The 19248-nt window shown below is 38.9% G+C and overlaps 1 protein-coding gene across 5 annotated transcripts in view; it reads left to right on the top strand.

Annotated features, from left to right (window-relative positions):
* VEPH1 (ventricular zone expressed PH domain containing 1) overlaps window positions 1-19248 on the top strand; it is a 191430-nt gene that overhangs the window by 7394 nt on the left and 164788 nt on the right. For 4 of the 5 annotated variants that reach the window (XM_045583630.1, XM_036446347.2, XM_045583632.1 and 1 more), the window contains exons 2-3: window positions 2446-2740; window positions 12465-12680. In XM_045583630.1, coding sequence (XP_045439586.1) covers window positions 2603-2740; window positions 12465-12680 — 354 coding nt within the window. In that variant the 5' untranslated portion in view covers window positions 2446-2602. The remainder of the gene's footprint in view (window positions 1-2445; window positions 2741-12464; window positions 12681-19248) is intronic. The other variant, XM_045583631.1, reaches the window with a different exon arrangement.

Below are 19248 nucleotides of genomic sequence, written 5' to 3'. Positions count from 1 at the left end.
GGTAATGAACTTGGAATTTAGCACTCTGGACCCAAAATCTAGCTCCCCAGTTTACTAGCTGTGTAGCTTGGGCAAGTTATTTAATGCCTTGGCTTCCTCACCTGCCATATAGTCATTGTCAAGGTTATAATCCTCATATATTTATTACTGATGTTAAATGAGTTAAAGTTTACAAAGCATCTGGAACAGTACCTGACACATAGACAAGCATGTGCAGTATAAATATTGGGTGTCATTTTTCTAAAGATGGTAGGTAGGTAAAAGTTGCATGTAGGCAATATTAGCCTTTGAATCTCTTCAATGGCCTATGAATTGCATCTTTTGGAATACTACTGAGGATGTATTTGGCTTGTATTGAGAGACCATATTGCATAGAAAGTATGTGTCTTTAAACTTTCAAGTTGCATTCAGCATAGAGAGGTGCTCCCACAGTGATAGCTCAGAAGGGATGTCTGAGATGGCCCAGGAAGCAACAGGCTCCCCTAGTCCTTTTCACACTCATTCTGTGAAGCACATGAAGAGTAAAATGATTGGCAGAATTGCCTATTGCTTATATTAAACTAGAGGCCTGGTGCATAAAATTTGTGCACGGGATGGGGGTGTCCCTCAGCCCATCCTGCACCCTCTCCAATCTGGGACCCCTCAAGGAATGTCCGACTGTCCATTTAGACCCAATCCAGTCGGACATCCCTCTCACAATCCAGGACTGCTGGCTCCCAACTGCTCACCTGCCTGCCTTCTGATTGCCCCTAACCATTTCTGTCTGCCAGCCTGATCACCCCCTAACCACGCCCATGCCAGCCTGATTGATGTCTAACTGCTCCCCTGTCAGCCTGTTTGCCCTAACTTCCCTCTTCTGCAGGCCTGGTCCCTCCCAATTGCCCTCCCCTGCTGGCCTGATCGCCCACAACAGACCTCCCTTGCAGGCCTGGTCCCTCCTAACTGCCCTCCCTTGCTGGTCATTTTGTTGCAGCCATTTTGTGTCCACATGGGGGCAGCCATCTTTGACCACACGGGGGCAGCCATCCTGTGTGTTGTAGTGATGGTCAATTTGCATATCACTCCTTTATTAGATAAGATAAATCACTGCCATTCTTACTCTCAGTACATGTAGCTACATTTGTAAGTTACTTACATGTATGAGATGACTCCACTGTAAATCCTGGGAAAGCTCACTAGCTTGGATTTAGGAAAACAGCACTGGTACAGTTTCCAGGGGGCCTTGGTGAAGTCATTCAACCTCCCTGTCCATTAAATAATAGCTAAGATCTCTGCAATGTAATTAGTCTGTGATTTTAATAGGCCCAGAAGGGAGCTGATGAGAATAGTCAGATATTTAATTTGTGCCATTTCCCTACTATCTTTGGGCTGCTAATAGAATGAGAAGTATAGTGGGACTTTTATTATTTCTGCTGTGGAAATAGAGGGAGGATTGCCTGATCCCAAAACCCTACTTCTTCAGCCTGCATTGAAATGTTATCTTCAAGATCACTGCTCAAGATCATGTTCACATTCTGTCCAAGTTTATCTGGCCACACACTCCTAGGAAGAGTCCTTTATGTCACTGCTACTTGTTCAGGGAGAGTATAAGAATAGGGCAAGTACTGAGGTCATCTTCTGGAGTGAGGGTTCGGGCAGCTTCTGTGGTTAATCTAGCAGAGACACCTAGACCAGAGGAGAAGTATTTGTTCCCATGTCCAGGAAAAGAGAGGAAACCAGGCAGTGGGTCTATGTTCTTCCTTTCCTTGCCTTGCTCTTTTCTGTTTGGTTTCCATGGGAATCTGTTGGTGGGAATTCTGGCAAGTGTTGGGCATCTTTGTTACTTATCTACTCCTTTCTCTGTGTCATGGGGGAAAAAAGGAGAAGTACTGTACATAGAAAGAAGAAAATAAGTGTGGGATTTATGTTGCCTTTTTATGGCTGAAGTTAAATTCTGGATAAAGCTAATAATTTTTCCAGGACGTTTGAGAGAAAAATAAGGAAAGATCTCATATGAAGATATCAAACCGGAATCTGTTAGTCTATGCCAGTGATTTTCAGCCCATGTGTCACGATAACTTTTAAAACACTCAATACCTGGCTCATTAGTCAGGGGCACTGACCTCTTTTCCCTTAGATTGTTAACAAAAACAAAACAAAAACAAAAACAAAAAAAAAACAATGACAACAGCCAAAATAATAATATAATAGCTGTCCTGTGTGAATGAATCAAAATTATACCTGTTTTTTGTAAGGTAAGTAAAAAAACTTTTTTTTTTTTTTTGGTATGCCATAGAATTTTAGTAGATAGTGTATGAATGCCACGAGATGGGAAGGGTTGAAAATCACTTCTCTATGCATATTTCCAAAGGTCTTTTTTTCCCCCCTTCTCTGGGCATCAAGTTCACATTCTGAGGTCATGTTTTCCCACTAATGGCTGCATTGTGTCATTTGTTTCTCTTGCAGAGAGTGTCAAAGAAGACCTCAAAGTCTGGAGAAAAATGATCTTTCAAGAAATACAAAGCATACCTCCTGCTCCATGTTTTTGCCTTACTAACCTCTGCTAACTGGGACACATGGCCCTGGGCCTACAGAAAGCCAACTGACTATCAAACTCCGCACCATGCATCACCTGTTCAGACTGGTCTTGGGACAAAAAGATCTTTCACGAGCTGGAGACCTCTTCTCCTTGGAGGACTCTGAGATTGAAGACAGCCTGACAGAAGCTCTGGAGCAAATTAAAATAATTAGCTCATCTTCGGTAAGTAAATGAATTTTCAGACTAGATCTCCATTCAGACTAGAAAGGATCTATTCTAGAGCCAACTGATTGAATCAGTCCTGGTGGGGGGAGGATCTTTGTGGGGAAAAGAGAAAGGATCACTGATGTGGGTCTCTCTTGACTCTGCTCTGTGGTTTGGTTGGCATCTAAGAAATAAAACCAGCAAAGTCATGGAGTTGGAACCAGGCTGCCTTTGCCCACTCAGGGAGACCAGAACTCCTGAAATTGCAGACCAGGGTGCAAAAGGTTTTTCTAAGGTTTATTTCTATATCCCTGGAATGACATGAGGAGGAGAGGGAGCAAATCCGGGGGAAAGCAGACCTGCCAAGCTGCACGCCAGCATTAGTAAACAAAGCAGGTGTGCAGAGGAGGCTGAATAATGAAAGAAGGCAGATGACACCTCCTGCCGTGCAAGTAATATGAGACAAGGACAACCATCACTCTGCTGTCAGAAGTGACAGTTGCCCAGGGCTTGTTAACACTGACTCTTTCTGCTTCTATATCATCTCGGGCTTGGTTGTTTTCTTTTCCTTTGCTCTTTTTTCTACATTCCCCCACCCTCAGCATTTAGTTCACCTCTCTAATTATTAGCCCCCAGTGGGATCAGGCAAATTTAAACTTTCAATCACCCCTCCCATTCCTTTGTTTCTCCTCAATGTCAAGATGATATATTCTAAAAGTACTTCCCCAAGGGAGTGGATGTGGAGTGCCTGGTGTGCTTTGATCTTGGCCTTCCTGATCACACTTGGACCCTTCATGAGCCTGGTCCCATTTCAAAGGCCAAGGCCACCAACCTTCCTCTCGAACAGCCTCCCAGCTCAACAACCTTTGCCAACACGTGGCATAAACACCCACGGGGCAGAGGAAAGAGACAGGACTCAAGCCACAAAATACCGAATTAGCAAATGTGTACACACTTCAGAAATAAAAGCTTTCTTCCATGTTACAAAGAAGAAATATTTGAAGGCCGTGCTAGCAACCAGCTCAGTTTCCTCCTCAAGCTGTCAGCATGTTCTCTTGCTGGTGGCCATTAACATGCCACTTTCCCCCGGTGACCAGTGAAGTCACTGCCCAAACACGCTTCTTTTCTCAGGTAATGCCTTTGACAGCAATTATGTGTCCACATTTTTTTCCAGAACATTAATCAACTTAGTCTGGCTCAAAACACAAAGTATTCCTGGTACATTTCCACTTTCTGGGTAAGATTTATGTGCTATTTCCAACAACCCCATTCATCACACTCCTCTAGAAATAAATTGGGTGAATATGCCACTGATTTTCATCTAATCTAATAATATATGTATATGCAGTTAATAATATATTTACCTTTATATATAAATATAAATATAGACATTTCTAACAAATATTATCTTATTTATAATAGCTATTGGGTACAATAAATACATGGTATAATATATATACACATTCCCTGAAACCCATTTCCACTAGAGGTCACTGGTGTCGGGGATTTGCTATGGTTGCTTCCTTCACCAATTGCTTTGTTTCACGGATGTTAAATTCATATATTAGGACTGTGAGCTCTGTCTGTCATGTGTCCCACTGTCTCATCAAGGGCACTGTCCATCCTTTAAGCCCTCCAGTCAACCATCCCACCAGACCCGCAAGTCTGTAAGTCAGTAGTTCTCCTGTATTCCTCATCTACTAACTTCTTTCATATCTCACTTCTTCCCTGTCCCTATCTGTAACCATGGCATAGAGCAGATGGTGGAAGAATAATAATAATCATTTTTTAGAGGGATCATGGAGATCAATTCAATTTTTAAATGCAATAACCACTCAGATCAACCCAATATTTACATTTCCTAATCAATCCAAGTTATAAATATAACCATTAGTGGAATTCCTTCTCCCTTTCTGCTCCTTTAATAGCCAGTTCTGGTTTCATTATTCCTTTAATGATTTCTAGTGGACTCTACTTCTAGTTCTTAGTTCTTCCTTCTAAAAAGACATAATTGCCCCTTTGCATTATATCTTCTCCTCACAGAAAAATAATCTACTCATATAACCTCAAGTGCAGTCTCTACATGAGGGAATTCCAAGTCTATGTTATTAGGCTTGACAGTTCTCCCTAAGCTTCAGCTCATAGTAATTGATATCCAGGACCTCAAAATCAATATGTCTTAATTCAAAGTTATCATCTTTCATTTTTCTAGATCTCCAGGTTTGAAACCTGGAGTCACTCTTGACCCCTTTTTCTCACTCTCCTCTTGCCTTGTGAGTTCTGCAGAAACTGCTATAGGAATGCCATCTCATCTTCTCCTTTTCCCTTCCTGCTGCTATCACCCTGGCTCAGGCTTTCAAAACAACAGACCTTCTCCACCCCCACTCTCTAGGTCCTGCCTTTCTCTAGTATTTTTCTACCAACAACCACCAGATCAAACTGCCTATACCAGGTTTTATTACATGTCTCTCCATTGTTCAAAACCTATCCATGATGCTTCAGTACCCATGACATTCTATGACCAATGCCAATGATCAGTCCACTGAACCACCATACCTATTCTATGGCTCACTTCACCGTTAGCCGTATTCCATCCTTTATGATCAGTTCTCTCCTAATGACTTTTGGTCTCAGTAATCAATTCCACTTCTTAGTTTCTTGTTAGAAACATAGAACTAGAAGGAACCTTCTAAATCATCGTTTCCAACTGGCTTCCAGAACAGAAGTTTCTTCTCTAGGATTTCTAACAAATAGGTGGCCTTTCCTTCTGGACCTGCAAAGATGAGAACATAGTATAATAGGTTCTGATATTTTTCCTGCTTCTCAACATTCCTTTCATAAATTTCCCAGTTCCGTTGCATACAGCCTGGATGAAGCCTTCGGCCAATGTTCCCTACCTTGCCTTTGCCTGAGGAGAAGGGGGGAGAGAAGTGGGAACATCTGACCCAAGCTATAACAATTAGAATTTCTTTCCCAGTAATTCTGGGGGGCGGGGAGGACAGGTATCAGCACGGAGTGATTTGTCATGATGATGGTGCCCTCAAGAAACAGTTTTTTGGTTCCTGCTCCTCTATCACTATATCTGCTTTGGTCACTGCCCTTCCCAAGCCAGAGAGTGCAGTTTTACTTCAAATCTGTGAGCCACCTTATAGCTTATGATTATTTTACTACAGCTATCTAAACTTTTTCTGTTGCTTATTACCACGAAATCCTAACTGACAAAAAGAGAGCTGTTTACTGTTCAAAGGGTTAGTGTGTTTCTCCTTTCAGCCAGATGAAATCTTATTCTTTGTTTTTTTTTCTATCAATTGTGCTTCCTCCCCACCCCACATCCCCAACATTCAAAAGAATCTAATGTCTGCTCCTACAAGAACTTTACACATATGACGATGGGTATCAGTCTCACTTCTGGCTTCTCTCTTCCCAGCTAAACATCCTTAGTGCCCTCATGTTTTCCTAGGACAAGGAAGGGGCAGGCCTATGACAGGGAAAGGCTATCTCACCTCACATTTCCAGTCTCAGGTCTGGAAACTCAATTTTGTCAGTACACGAGAAATGTTATCCAAATCAAGCTATCCAAATGCAAGACTTAGAAGTATAAATTAGAATGCTGACTTACTGGTTTTCGATGTAAAATAAAACTCGTGTCAGTTAGAATTCTTGTGTGCTCCATGCTATTCTCTCCCAAGTCTATTCACCCAATCTTCCACTGGATAAGGAATATTATTGATTAGATTTCTTCCTCCTCTGTTATAATTACATTTTACTTCTACCTCCCTGAGATCATATCTCACTCACCTGTGAAGTCACCCATTCTCATAGAGCATCTTGGGTGTACCCAGTATCTGGCTAATTCCACTTAAATGCATGGATTTTGCTGATGTTGTTTAATTCTCAAAGGACAATCCTGTCTTCTAGTTCTTGGAGGATGCCTCATTGTAGCTCCTAAGTACTGCCTGAATTCTCAGCATTCTGGTTACACTCCGCTGGAATCTTCCTAGTTTATTAATATAAAGTATCATTGTCCAATATTTGGACCACTTGCTTAGAACAATTGCTAATACCATTCAGACACTCTATTTCTAAAATTTCTTTTCAATAATAACATCACATGGTTGGCCACATTTATACTGTGATGAGCCAAAATTCTCAAATTGAATCAAGACTTGTAATTGGATAACTTGAAAACAAAATGTAAGTGAATTATGTCACATTTTGAACCATTGCAATAATATGCGTGTTTTCAGCCGAGACCGGTTTTGCTCAGTGAATAGAGCATCGGTCTGCGGACTGAAAGGTCCCAGGTTCGATTCCGATCAAGGGCATGTACATTGGTTGCGGGCACATCCCCAGTGGGGGGTGTGTAGGAAGCAGCTGGTAGATGTTTCTCTCTCATCGACGTTTCTAGCTCTCTATACCTCTCCCTTCTTCTCTGTGGAAAAACAATAAAATATAAAATAAGTAAGTAAATAAATAAATATGCGTGTTTTCAGGCCCTTCTTCCAGGATATCCATACCTTTCTAAAATTCATGATTCTTGTCCAGTATACTAGTTACATTCCCAGCTTTGTAGATCTGAAAACTCAGTAAGCAAGCCTCCAATCCTTCTTCTAGAGTCACTCACAAGCCTTAGCTGGTTTGTCTCCGTGGATAGAATATCGGCCTGCAGACTAAAGGGTCCCGGGTTCAGTTCTGGTCAAGGGCACATACCTTGGTTGCAGGCTTCTCCCTGGCCAGGGCCCTGATCAGGGCTCATGTAGGAGCAACCAATTGATGTGTTTCTCTCTGCCTTTGCCTCTCTCTTCCACTCTCCCTAAAAAGTCAATGGAGCCCAGCTGGCATGGCTCAGTGGTTGAGCGTCGACCTGTTAACCAGAATGTACTGGTTTGATTCCTGGTCAGGGCACATGCCTAGGTTGCAGGTTTAATCCCTAATATGGGACGTGCAAGAAGCAGCCAATCAATGATTCTCATCATTGATGTTTCTCTCTCTCTCTCCCTCTCTGGAATCAATTAAAAAATTTCAATGGAAAAGTATCCTCTGGTGAGGATTTACAAAAAATTTTTAAATAAATAAATAAATAAATAAATAAATAAATAAAAATCATGATTCTGTCCAATATATTAGTTACATTCTTAGCTTTATAGATCTGAAAACTCAGTAAGCAAGACTCCATTTCTTTTTCTAAAGTCACTCACAAAATAATTGGAACTTACTAGATTCTATTCTGTAGTTCATGCCCTCTTTTTGTAGTTCATGCTCTCCAAAACACTAATGGAAACTATTTTGTCCTTATTATTTGATTTGAAAGTGTAACTTTGCAGTAAAAATTCTCTCCAATATGACTTTAAGCTTCGTCCTTTCATTTCTAGTCTTTTCTGGGATACCTTTACCTAATAATTACTATACTTCTGCTACCTTGGCTCTCCTCCCAGACTATTTCAGATGAGATTGTCTCCTTACCCATTCATCTCCTTCCCCGCCCTACCCCCACCTTTCCCGTGATGTTCACCCAGGCCTGCCTAATTGTTCCACCACCTTCCAGTTCTCTTTAATATTTTATAGCAATAAAAAATGTTAGGCACTCAAAAATCACCCAATTTAAGTAATTAGATAACATTTAAAATCACTCGCATAATAACCTCTAATCCATTTCTCCTCCCTTTCCTCCCAAAGGTAATAAATATCCTGATTGTGGTATTTATTTGTGCATGCTTTTATCTGTTTGCTACATGGTCATGATTCAAAAATCACTTATAGTATTATATTTCATGTTTTTAAACTTTATATAAATACAATTACAAGCTCAACATTATGTTTTTGAGGTTTAGCTATGTCACTGCATGAAGATCCAATTCATTTGTTTTCAGTGGGATAGAGAATTCCACTGCATGGCTGTGCCACAGTTTGTTTATCCATTCTTTGTTTGATGGACTTTTATTATCTAAACAGGGCTACAGTGAACATTCTTATGGTTAGCAAATTTGGCAAGTGTACAAGTATGTCTAGTGTACACAACTCGGGATGAAACCACTGGTTTGGAGGTTTTGAATGTTTTCAACTTTCTGATGTCCCACCAAATTGATCTCCAAAGTGGTTACATCAATTTACACTCCCATTAGCCATGAATAAGAGTTCCAGTGCCTCACCAGCGCTTGCTTTTAGGAGATTTTTTAAGTTTTTGTCAATTTAAGTGAAACAGAGAGTCTGATTATCATTAAAAGTTGCAATCCCCTCATTATTAGTGTAGTTATCATTTAAAAAATAACTTTATTTGCGATTTGTCATTTGGCTTTCCCTCTCCATCAAGCACTTATTTATGATTGAGCTTTGTTTTTCTTCTCATTTTTCTATTGAAATTTAAAAATATGTAGTTTTTCTTATTAATTTGAGGGACTTTTTTATATTCTTATACTAATCCTTTGTCACTTATGCTTCTCTTACTCCAAATGTAGCTTGCATTTCACTTTTTATTATAATAAATATTAATATCTGGTAGGACAAGTATTCCAATCCCTTCTTTAAAATTGCTTTGATTTGGTTTTGTTTTTTTAACAATTTTGTCAAGTTTCATGATTGATTCTGTCATACCTTGATTGGAATTTCTTTGTCTATAGATTAATTTAAACAAGATTAATATCTTTATGGCATAATCTTCTTATCTGTAGATCTTGTATATCTACCCAATTATTTAGCATTTCTTAAGAATCTTTCAATAAAGTTTATTTTCTTAAGAATCTTAAGAGGCTTACACATCTTTTTTAAATTTATAAGTATAATATTTTTAGCTGAGATTATAAATGGCATCCTTTTTAAAAATTGTATTTCATAAGTATATTTTAAGGTGATTATAACAGAAATGGCATTTGTGTAGTGCTCTTGTATCCAGTAGACTCATTCAGGGCTCTTATTAATACTAATAATTTGTCTATATTTTTTCTATTTATTCAACAAATAAACTTTAAAAATAGAAAGTATTTTGATTTTAAACATTCTTGTTAATCTTATTGGTCAAATTTATTATATCTTAAATAGATTTATGTTTGCTTGAAATGTCAACTAATAAGAGAGATGTTTTAAAATTTCCCACTATAATATTATTAATTTCTCCTTGTACTTTTGGCAAGATTACTTTATGAATCTGAAAGCTTTATAATTATCTCCATATAAGTTTAGGGTTGCTATTTTTTCCTTGGAGAATTTTTTCTTTTATTATCATATACTAAACATTATTATTCTATATGATATAAAGCATTTAAAAATAAATAAAACATTTTGCAATTTCTTGCTTTTGGCCATAAAATTTTATATAAAAAATAAGGAAATATAAACAAGAAACTAAACCATATTCTTGCTCTTATCTCTTTTGTTTGAAATAGCTTAGGAAATTGTAGCTGACACTATATACCATGAGATATATGAGATATAGTTATAATACAAAAATATTTTCAAAAAACCATGAGAATGATTTGAAAAGTTATCAAAATTATTAAGAGTGGGGCTAATCATTTGGGTACAAAATAAATACAAAGAAACAACTGTAGGTTGACTTAATCAGCAATAACTAAAAGTTCTAATGAGGAAAAAACAAAGATTTTGCTAACAGCAACTATAAAAACATAAAATACACCAGTAAACATGTAAAAGTTTGTGAAGCTTAGATGAAGAAAATAGCTAAATGAGTATTGTAAAAGAATTGAGAAATGGAACAAAAAGGCTTCCTTGAAATGAACCTAATGTATATGAAACAATTATTGAAAATGATTATTCAGTAAACAATGTTGGGAGAACTTGATTAGCTTTTCAGACAATGTGCATATTTGCTTACTTCCATAAATATGAAATAGATTTAAGAGTTAAATGAATAGCTAAGAAATAAATTTTTAAAATATCAAATGTTAAATGTTTTCACATATTTTTAATCTAAAAAAAATATGGGTGAAATTTTATGAAACTTTTGATAAGAAAACTTGAAGTAAAAAGAAAAGTGGCTAGAGAAGTAACAGAGGAAGAAAGGAACATTTGCCTGTGCTTAGGGTGCCTCTGCCAAGTATGTGAGCAGTTGGCGATCTTGGGCAAGGAGACAGGGGTGAGAGGGAGACTACTTATCACTGTGAACTCTTTCTTTGTTTCTTTTGAATTTTGGTACCATGTCCATGGATTTCATTTTCAAAAAGTATTAATAATTTAAACAACTTAACTTTCCCCTTTAAAAAAATGAAAATCAATAAAGCCACAAAATGATTGACAGAGTTGAATACTCAGCATGTCAATAAATAGCAGCAAAAAAATAAATAAAATCTAAAAATACTGAAGCATGGAGACACATTCGCAAGCAATATGCCAAATGTTGGCTTGATATCCTTGATAGAAAAAGATTTTGCTCTAAGGGAGGTCCAAAACTAATGAAGTCATCTGAAGAAAAATAGACATCAGATACAGTGGGCAATTCCTAAAGGAGGAAATACAAATGGCCAATAAACATGACACAATATTTAATCTCCCTTCCTATCAAGGAAATTCCAAGTAAAATAGCAATGAGATATTGTTTTTCACTGGTTGCATTAGCAAAACTTAAGAATACTTTGCTCTTGCAAAGCTACAATAGGCAGAGCATGTTTCCACCCAGCTGATGAGAGTATAAATCTGTAAGACCTTTCTGGAAAATAATTCCTCAGAGTGTATCATGAGCATTAAAAATATTCCTCTCCTTTTCCTCAGAAATGTCCACTTCTGGAGAATCTAGGCTAGAAGTAATGTAGACTGTGGAGAGGGCTTCATGCTGGCTGCTGGGTAGAGTGTTGTCCTGATGTGCCAACATTGTGGGTTTGATCCCATCCTGGTCAAGGCACATACAAGATTCAACCAATAAATGCATAAATAAGTGGAACAACAAATCAATGTTTATCTCTGTGTGTCTCCCTTCTTCTCTCTCTCTCAAATCTTAAAATATTGTATATATATATTTTAAAAAGAGAAAGATAGCTTTGTGTATAAGATGATTACTGCAGCAGCAGTGGTAATGGTATAAAATAGTTGTTAGAGCTAGAACTTGCAGTGGGATAGAAAGCCCTATCACTTCCTATCTGATGGCTCACTGTTCTATTATGCTTGCAGTTCTGTCAGTCCACCATGGAGTTGCCAGTCATGCCTCTTTCCAACTTAAACCAATGTGCCTGTTTTTCACATGTAGATGTTTTGAAGAATCATATTATATTTCTCAATAAAGATGATTGGTAGTTGAGGGAGAATTAAAACAGAACAACAGCATTGGGAAAAGTTAAATTGGATTTGGAAGTTATCTGGATTGAAAAAGAGAAAGATGACATGATGTGTTCTATTGTGTACAGAGAGAGAAAGCTTATGAGGAGAAGTTGGACGGTAACTTGAAACATTTCACCCAAGTTATTGAAATGTCCGAGCAAAAAATAATGGACTTAGACACTGAAATAGCTTGAAGATTAAACCCACTTGCGAGTGAATAACTAAGTTCCTTTGGACTCTCACTGCTCCCTGTCTGTGCGTCTGTGACACATGGGTCTGCTCCATTTGAACACGTTTCCAACTCTGTCTCTTCCTCAAGAGTCCCAACTCGGAAAAAGGAGGTCCTGGTGGTATCGGGCCTTACCTCCAGGCACACTGTGTGGCCCCCTTGTTTTGCTAAATGACTCAGTATGTGATTTGGCAGACCTTCGAGGGATTATTTTTCATAGTATTTACATGGAGGTTTTCTTCCCAATAGGATTATCAAACCAATAACAATGACCAGGCCGTGGTTGAGATCTGCATCACAAGAATCACCACAGCCATCAGAGAGACAGAGTCCATTGAAAAGCATGCGAAGGCCCTCGTAGGGCTCTGGGACTCCTGCCTGGAGCACAACCTGAGACCCTCCGGGAAAGACGAAGACACCCCCCATGCAAAAATCGCCTCCGATATCATGAGCTGCATTTTACAGGTACGTTGGTATTTAACATCATGCCTATTTGATACTGGCTTGGCAGTTTGGGTGAACATGGGATGGCTCTGAACCAAGAGCCAGTGTTCCGTAGTGTTTGGATACCGTCAAAAGATACCGCAAAGCGCCGAAACCAGTTTGGCTCAATAGATAGAGCGTCGGCTTGGGGACTGAAAGGTCCCGGGTTCGATTCTGGTCAAGGGCATGTACCTTGGTTGCGGACATATCCCCAGTAGGGGGTGTGCAGGAGGCAGCTGATCGATAACTCTCTCATCGATGTTTCTAACTCTTTATCTCTATCTCTCGCCCTTCCTCTCTGTACAAAATCAATAAAATATATTTAAAAAAAAAAGATACCGCAAAGCATTAATAACTAAGCTCCAGACAGATTGGTCATTAATTAACCAAGAAGGTTCTATGAAGCCCCTGTGAGTTGGGAGAGATAAGACACATACATATCTGAAGCTAACAATAAAGCAATGTGTGCTAAGATTTGAATGAGGAATATTGAAAATGCAGAAAAGAAGACCCCTTTCATCCAAGGAGACCAAAGAGGGAGTGGACTCTGAGTTGAGGGACAATGAGCTTGGAATATGTGGAGAGAATTGTCATTTTTAAGTGTATTTCTTTTTTTTATTTATCTTTATTGTTGAAAGTATTACAGATGTCCCCCATATTTCTCCACTGACTCCCTGCACTCTGCACACCCCACCTCCAAGCCTTCACCACACTATTGTCTATGTCCATGGATTATGCACATATGCATACCAGTTCTTCGGTTAATCTCTTCCCATCCCTCCACCCCCTCCTGGCCTTCCCCCTGAGATTCATCAGTCTGTTCCATGCTTCTACATCTCTAGATCTATTTTGTTCATCAGTTTATTTTAATTATTCATAATAATATTCAAATTCTCTCTTCTGGCATAAATATCAACTTGGAATTTTGGCTCAGCCACAAAACAATTATGTGAGATGGAAATGTTGGGCAAGATACTTAACTTTCTAAGCCACAATTTCCCCCCGTAAAATGCAGATGAAGCAACATTGTCTATGACACATTTTACCAACCAGTGATGTTGATGGATGCTCCTCAAAAGAGAATTATTGATCAAATAAGTTGGTAAACACTGAATTCAATCTTTCCCTTTTGAGCTACCATATGCTTCATAGTATATTAAAGTCTTCAGAAAGTCCTGCAATAAAGAAATCTGGTTAATGGATTAGTACAGCCTTTTCCACTGTGATTCAACCATGAAACTTTCTCCCTAACCCTACCCAAACATAATGTATATGAGTAGCCCTCAGAACTTTGGTTCCACTAAGCACGGTTCAAGAACATCTCATTGTGTTAAAGTGTCTAGCACTGTGTGTAGCAGCTACTATTAGTTTCATTCCTTCTTCTACTTTTTCTCACAGTTGTCTATGCTTAATTGGAGCATATTTCATATTTCACATTCAATCTAGGGGCTGGTGAACTGAACAAAAGACTCTACACACACTATCACACTGGTTTTTCTGGTGTTTTTTTGTTTTGTTTTTGTTTCTGATGGTTTGTCTTTTTTATCTTTAGAGTTAGGGGTGGGAGGAGAGGAAATGGGAATTTCGTGTATAATGAGAGATTAATATTGCTTGGATATAATAACAAAGATTGAATATTTGGTTACCTTGAATATGTTATTGACATACATCAGAAACATATTATTTTACTCCAAAGTGCCACTCCAAGGTTATTCGCACAGAAAGCAGCTGCATTTTTCAGCTCCCACTGCCATTTCTAAACCATAGACACTAGCACAGTGCCACCCAACAGAAACCAAATGCAGGCCACAAACATGAGCCACTGATGCACTGGAAATTTTCTAGTGGCCACATTAAAAAGAAGTACAAGGAAACACATGACATTGATTTGATAATATATTTTCCTTAACTCAATATATCCAAAATATTATTTCAGTATGCAATCAATATAAATAATGGTGAGGCAGTTTACTTTTCTATGCTAAGTGTTATAAATCCGATCTGTGTTTTAGCACGTCTTACTTTGGAGGACTCCCCTTTCAGGTGCTCAGAAGCTTGATATGGGTAGTGGCTCCTGGGGTCACCAGTTCTAGAGAGACAGGAAGATTTTCTGCATGGAGATCACGTTTGGAAAGGGTTATGGACAATAAGCAGGAGTTTCACCAAATAGAAAAGGTGGAGTGAGAGGACATTCCAAGCAGGAAAAAAAAGAAGAAGAAAAAAACAGCTTGTGCTGGTTGGAAGAGCAGACTTCCCTTCAAAGTTCCCTTAAATTCTAATAAAAAAAAAAATGTTTCATTCTGGGTAAGGGGTTAGATCTTCTACTTCAAAGTTGGGGGTAGGATGGGAAAGAGGAAGCAAATGCTTCTGAGAAATAAAAATGCCGAACTCACTGCTGGTCAATTACTCAGTGACTCTGTAAATGAGTTTATAAGATTGTTGAGCGTAGGGACCCAAGGACAAGCACTGATATTTTGGGAAAGCGATAAAGAGAAGAACAAAGGGATAGGCCTCGTGGTTGAGAGGGACAAGAGATACCAGCCTGTAAAGACAGTGTGGGGACAGGGTGTCCTGGATGTGCCCTCCAACGAGGCAGAAGGCTTTGTAAAGGGCAGCGGGGAACCTAAAGGCAGATTTGCCTTTCAGCAAAGGTCATGATTTGTCCAGGCCATTCCTGGGGATGTGACCCCAGAAAGTCAGCCCAGGAAGCAAAGCAAGACTGTGGTGACAGCACTGGCAGTTAGCGTTCATCCAATTTTGGAGAACTATTTGGCCTTCAATGAATGCCAAAAATATGATTTTTATCCTACTTGTAATTTGGGTTCTTGTGGGAACCATGTATAAATCCAAATGACTCATTTTCTGTTCTGGGATGTGTGTGTGTGTGTGTGTGTGTGTGTGTGTGTGTGTGTCTGTGTGTGTGTGTGTGTCTGTGTGTGTGTGTGTGTGTGTTTCAGTAAAATAAAGAGTAAATCAACTTTCAAAAAGACAGCCTTACAATTTTTAGCTTTCACAACAATAATAAAAAAAAAGAGTGATTTTTCTCTCCATCCACTTCATCTCCCCAAACAAGCAATCCCTGCAGCAGGCGAGGGCCCACCAGTTCTTTCCATGTGCTTAACTATTTCACTTGTTTTTTGTTTTTTTGTTTTTCTGGCCATTTCATTGTCATTTCAAATTTAAATATGTTCACTCACACACAAAAACTTTCTGTCTTATTTTTCCCAAAATTGCCTTTTTCGATCTTGTTCCTATCTTCCCCAAAGGACCAATTTTTATTCCTCTTTTAATAGGTATTATAGGGGGTGGAAAAAACTGGATTGTACAAATAAGTAGTACAATAATTAGTAAGTAATAATATCAATAGAAGAACAAACTCTGTGTTTTGTACATTCACAACTGTCCACCTACTTTGGCCAACCCCTGAATCAAATTCGTTTTCTTTGTCCCTAAATTTATGAATTTGCCACATTAACCTTAAAATGATATAAAATTCCAGAACTAGCCTTTTAGCTTAACAATAACCCACAGCCTTCGGACCAACTCATAACTCACCTTTTAGACATTCCTCAATATAAAATTCGTACAGTTGTGTAGCATGTATTTCTGGGTTCTGCTCTCTCTTGCCTTGGGTGATACGCTTTTACCAACCCACCCTGAGTCCTTAGTCAAGGCTCTCAATCTGTCATCTAGAAAATAAAAGATGAACCAGATCACCTTCCAGATTGAAATTCTGATTCCCTTAGGACAGTGGTCAGCAAATTCATTAGTAACAGAGCCAAATATCAACAGTACAACGATCAAAATTTCTTTTGAGAGCCAAATTTTTTTACCTTAAACTTCTTCTAATGCCACTTCTTCAAAATAGACTTGCCCAGACCATGGTATTTTGTGGAAAAGCCACACTCAAGGGGCCAAAGAACCGTATGTGGCTCTTGAGCCTCAGTTTGCTGACCACAGCTTTAGGAGATGCTGAGAGGTAGAATAGCAAAGAGCCTTAGAGCTTAAAGGCCTTAGAGTCAGATGCTCGTGGTCTTACATAAATGAGAGAAAACTTATTTTATCTCTCTAAACCTCTGTGCTGCCAACTGTAAGATGGGCATAACAACTTTGTTGCTCCCAAAGAACATCTTTTATTATAAAAGCCACCTCCCTGTGTGGTCTAGCCACTCTCTGGAAGTGCCTATTTCAAACCAGATTTCTATGACCTTGTTTTTATATAGGATTGGCCAATGCCTATTTCTTTGCCCCTTGAAAAGTCATGAAGGGGAAGACACCCTCCACATTAGATTCTTGGATAAATCCAAATCTGGAGAGGGTTGAAAAAAATTAAAATGCACCTCAGGGAGATTATAACCATTGCCATGGCTGATGTGCTAGAATGAGATTCTAGAGCAGTTACAGCCTCTTCTCCAAGCAAATCTCTTAAGCAGAGCTGTTGTCAAGTTAGCTCTGTATTTCATCTCTCTCATCTTTGTTCACACTGTTGATGAGCCTTATGGAGAGGAAGATTGCTCCCCTCCAGATTGTTATCTGGAGGGAAGAATCTGAATAACCCCCAAATCTTACTGTTAGAATCTGAATAACCCCCCAAATCTTACTGTTCTCTTTAGGAGAACCCCACTGACCATTCTCTTTGATTCCACATGTCAGTTGTCTTATTTCTTCTTAGTTATGTTGTGTGAAGATTCAAAATTCGTCCCTGATTGGCATTGCATGCAAAATGCTTTGGATAGTTTTGAGAGCATTTCCAATGCAACTCTTAGGGCAGGACTGGTTATGCTGGTTTAGAAGTTTATCCAATAGGCAACCCAGCTCCACCATTTACTTGCAGTGTGATCTTGAGCAAATTATTATTTTTTGTCCTTCATTGTATCATCGGTGAAATGCAGATGATGAGAGTAATTGCAACATAAGTTTGTTGTGAGGATTAAATGAGTAGACATTTAAAAAAAACAGACATAAAATCTTTAGGACACAGAAAGTGCTGCATGAGTATTGACTTTGGTGTCATCATACGCATCATCTGCAGAAGACTCTAAAACAGCACCTTCTAAAAGGCTGTTAATTTAATTATTTGTTTTAGCCTTTGTTCATTGCCTAGGTCCCCCTCCCCAAAAGATAAGTTCTGCTTTATTCACTAATGTAGTCTCAGCACCTACGACAAGTGAATGGCACATAGTCTGTGCTCAAAATAATATTTTTTAAATGAATGAGTGAATGAACAAATGAACAAATAGTTTAAGAGACATGGCAGTTGCCAGGCTTCCATACCAACTGCCCTTCCTTCAGAGTGGGCCATGGTACTTATTTCTCAATTAGTGCCACATGAAACAGTGGCATGAAATGAAAGGAGACTGGGACATCCACCCTCCCCAGGTTCCTGAGACCCGCTCTCATTGTGTGTCAGAAAATATACTAGGCGTATGTGCCATCTAGATTTAACAAGGCTGTGCTACTAATGGCCAAGCATTTTTTAATGTAAATTCAAATTTAGTTTGACTAATCATTGATGCCGGATGAACAACCATAAAATAACTATTTTAATAAATGATGTTTGCTATTTCTTGGGACTGTTCTTTTACGGCTCCTACTTGAATTCAAGGCCAAAGAGCTTTTCGGTTGCTATCATTTCAGATAAATATCTCTTCTACTTAGCTTTATTCTTTTCAATCTTAAAACACTGGGAAATGTTCCCAAAGTACATTTTCAAGAGGAAAATCGCCACCAAAAGCTCAAATTTGTGCTAATCTAGTTAGGAAATACAATTCTTGGCATCTGTAGAACAAGGGCCTCTTGTTTTGCTTCTCCAGGCAGATATAACTGTCCCCATGAACGTGTCTTTATTTCTACTCTGAATTTCACTAACTCTATTCCCTGAGTACTGGACACTGAGTTGTGTGTAAGATGATACACATACCAGCCTGCTCTCATCTGCACTGAGGGGCAAGATCTAGCGTAGGCTCTGGCATTAACAGCTGCTGCTAAAGTGGTTTATTTGTCTGAGTATTCATAGGCCTTTCTTGGCATGTGAGCCATTAGCATTCCTGTGCTCCAAAGAATCTTAGTGATAAAACCATTTCAAGGGCCTGCGATCGACTGCTTTAGCAACTCCTTTTGCTTCACCTGAGAGCAAAGCTCAGCTGTCGGAAGGAGGTTGGATAGTACCTGTCAGGTCCTAGGGCCTGTGTCTGGCCAGCCTTATCTTGGCCTCCCAGCTCCTCACTCAGATCCTGTTGCTGTCAGCAGTGCCCCTGGCTTCTTGATACATTAGGAACCGTCTAGACACTGTTTAGAGATTGTGAGCCTTTGGTCACAATTTCTTAGTGTTTACACGAACGATTTGCTCTTTGCTTAATGTTTCCCTTCTCCTATCATTTAAGAAGTTTCCAGATGACCTATGAGGGGGAGGAACAGAAAAATTAAGTGTATTAAAGTTGTTTTGTGTGTGTGTGTGTGTGTGTGTGTGTGTGTGTGCGTGTTTTGTTTTGTGTGTGTGTGTTAAATAATGATATTATACAGTTTTCAGGGAATTTTATACATTTCCCTT

The sequence above is a fragment of the Pipistrellus kuhlii genome, unplaced genomic scaffold, assembly GCF_014108245.1.
Source record: "Pipistrellus kuhlii isolate mPipKuh1 unplaced genomic scaffold, mPipKuh1.p scaffold_m20_p_2, whole genome shotgun sequence".
Taxonomy (NCBI): domain Eukaryota; kingdom Metazoa; phylum Chordata; class Mammalia; order Chiroptera; family Vespertilionidae; genus Pipistrellus; species Pipistrellus kuhlii.
Note: the sequence above shows the minus strand (reverse complement) of the source record. Positions and strands in the feature narration are given on the sequence as shown.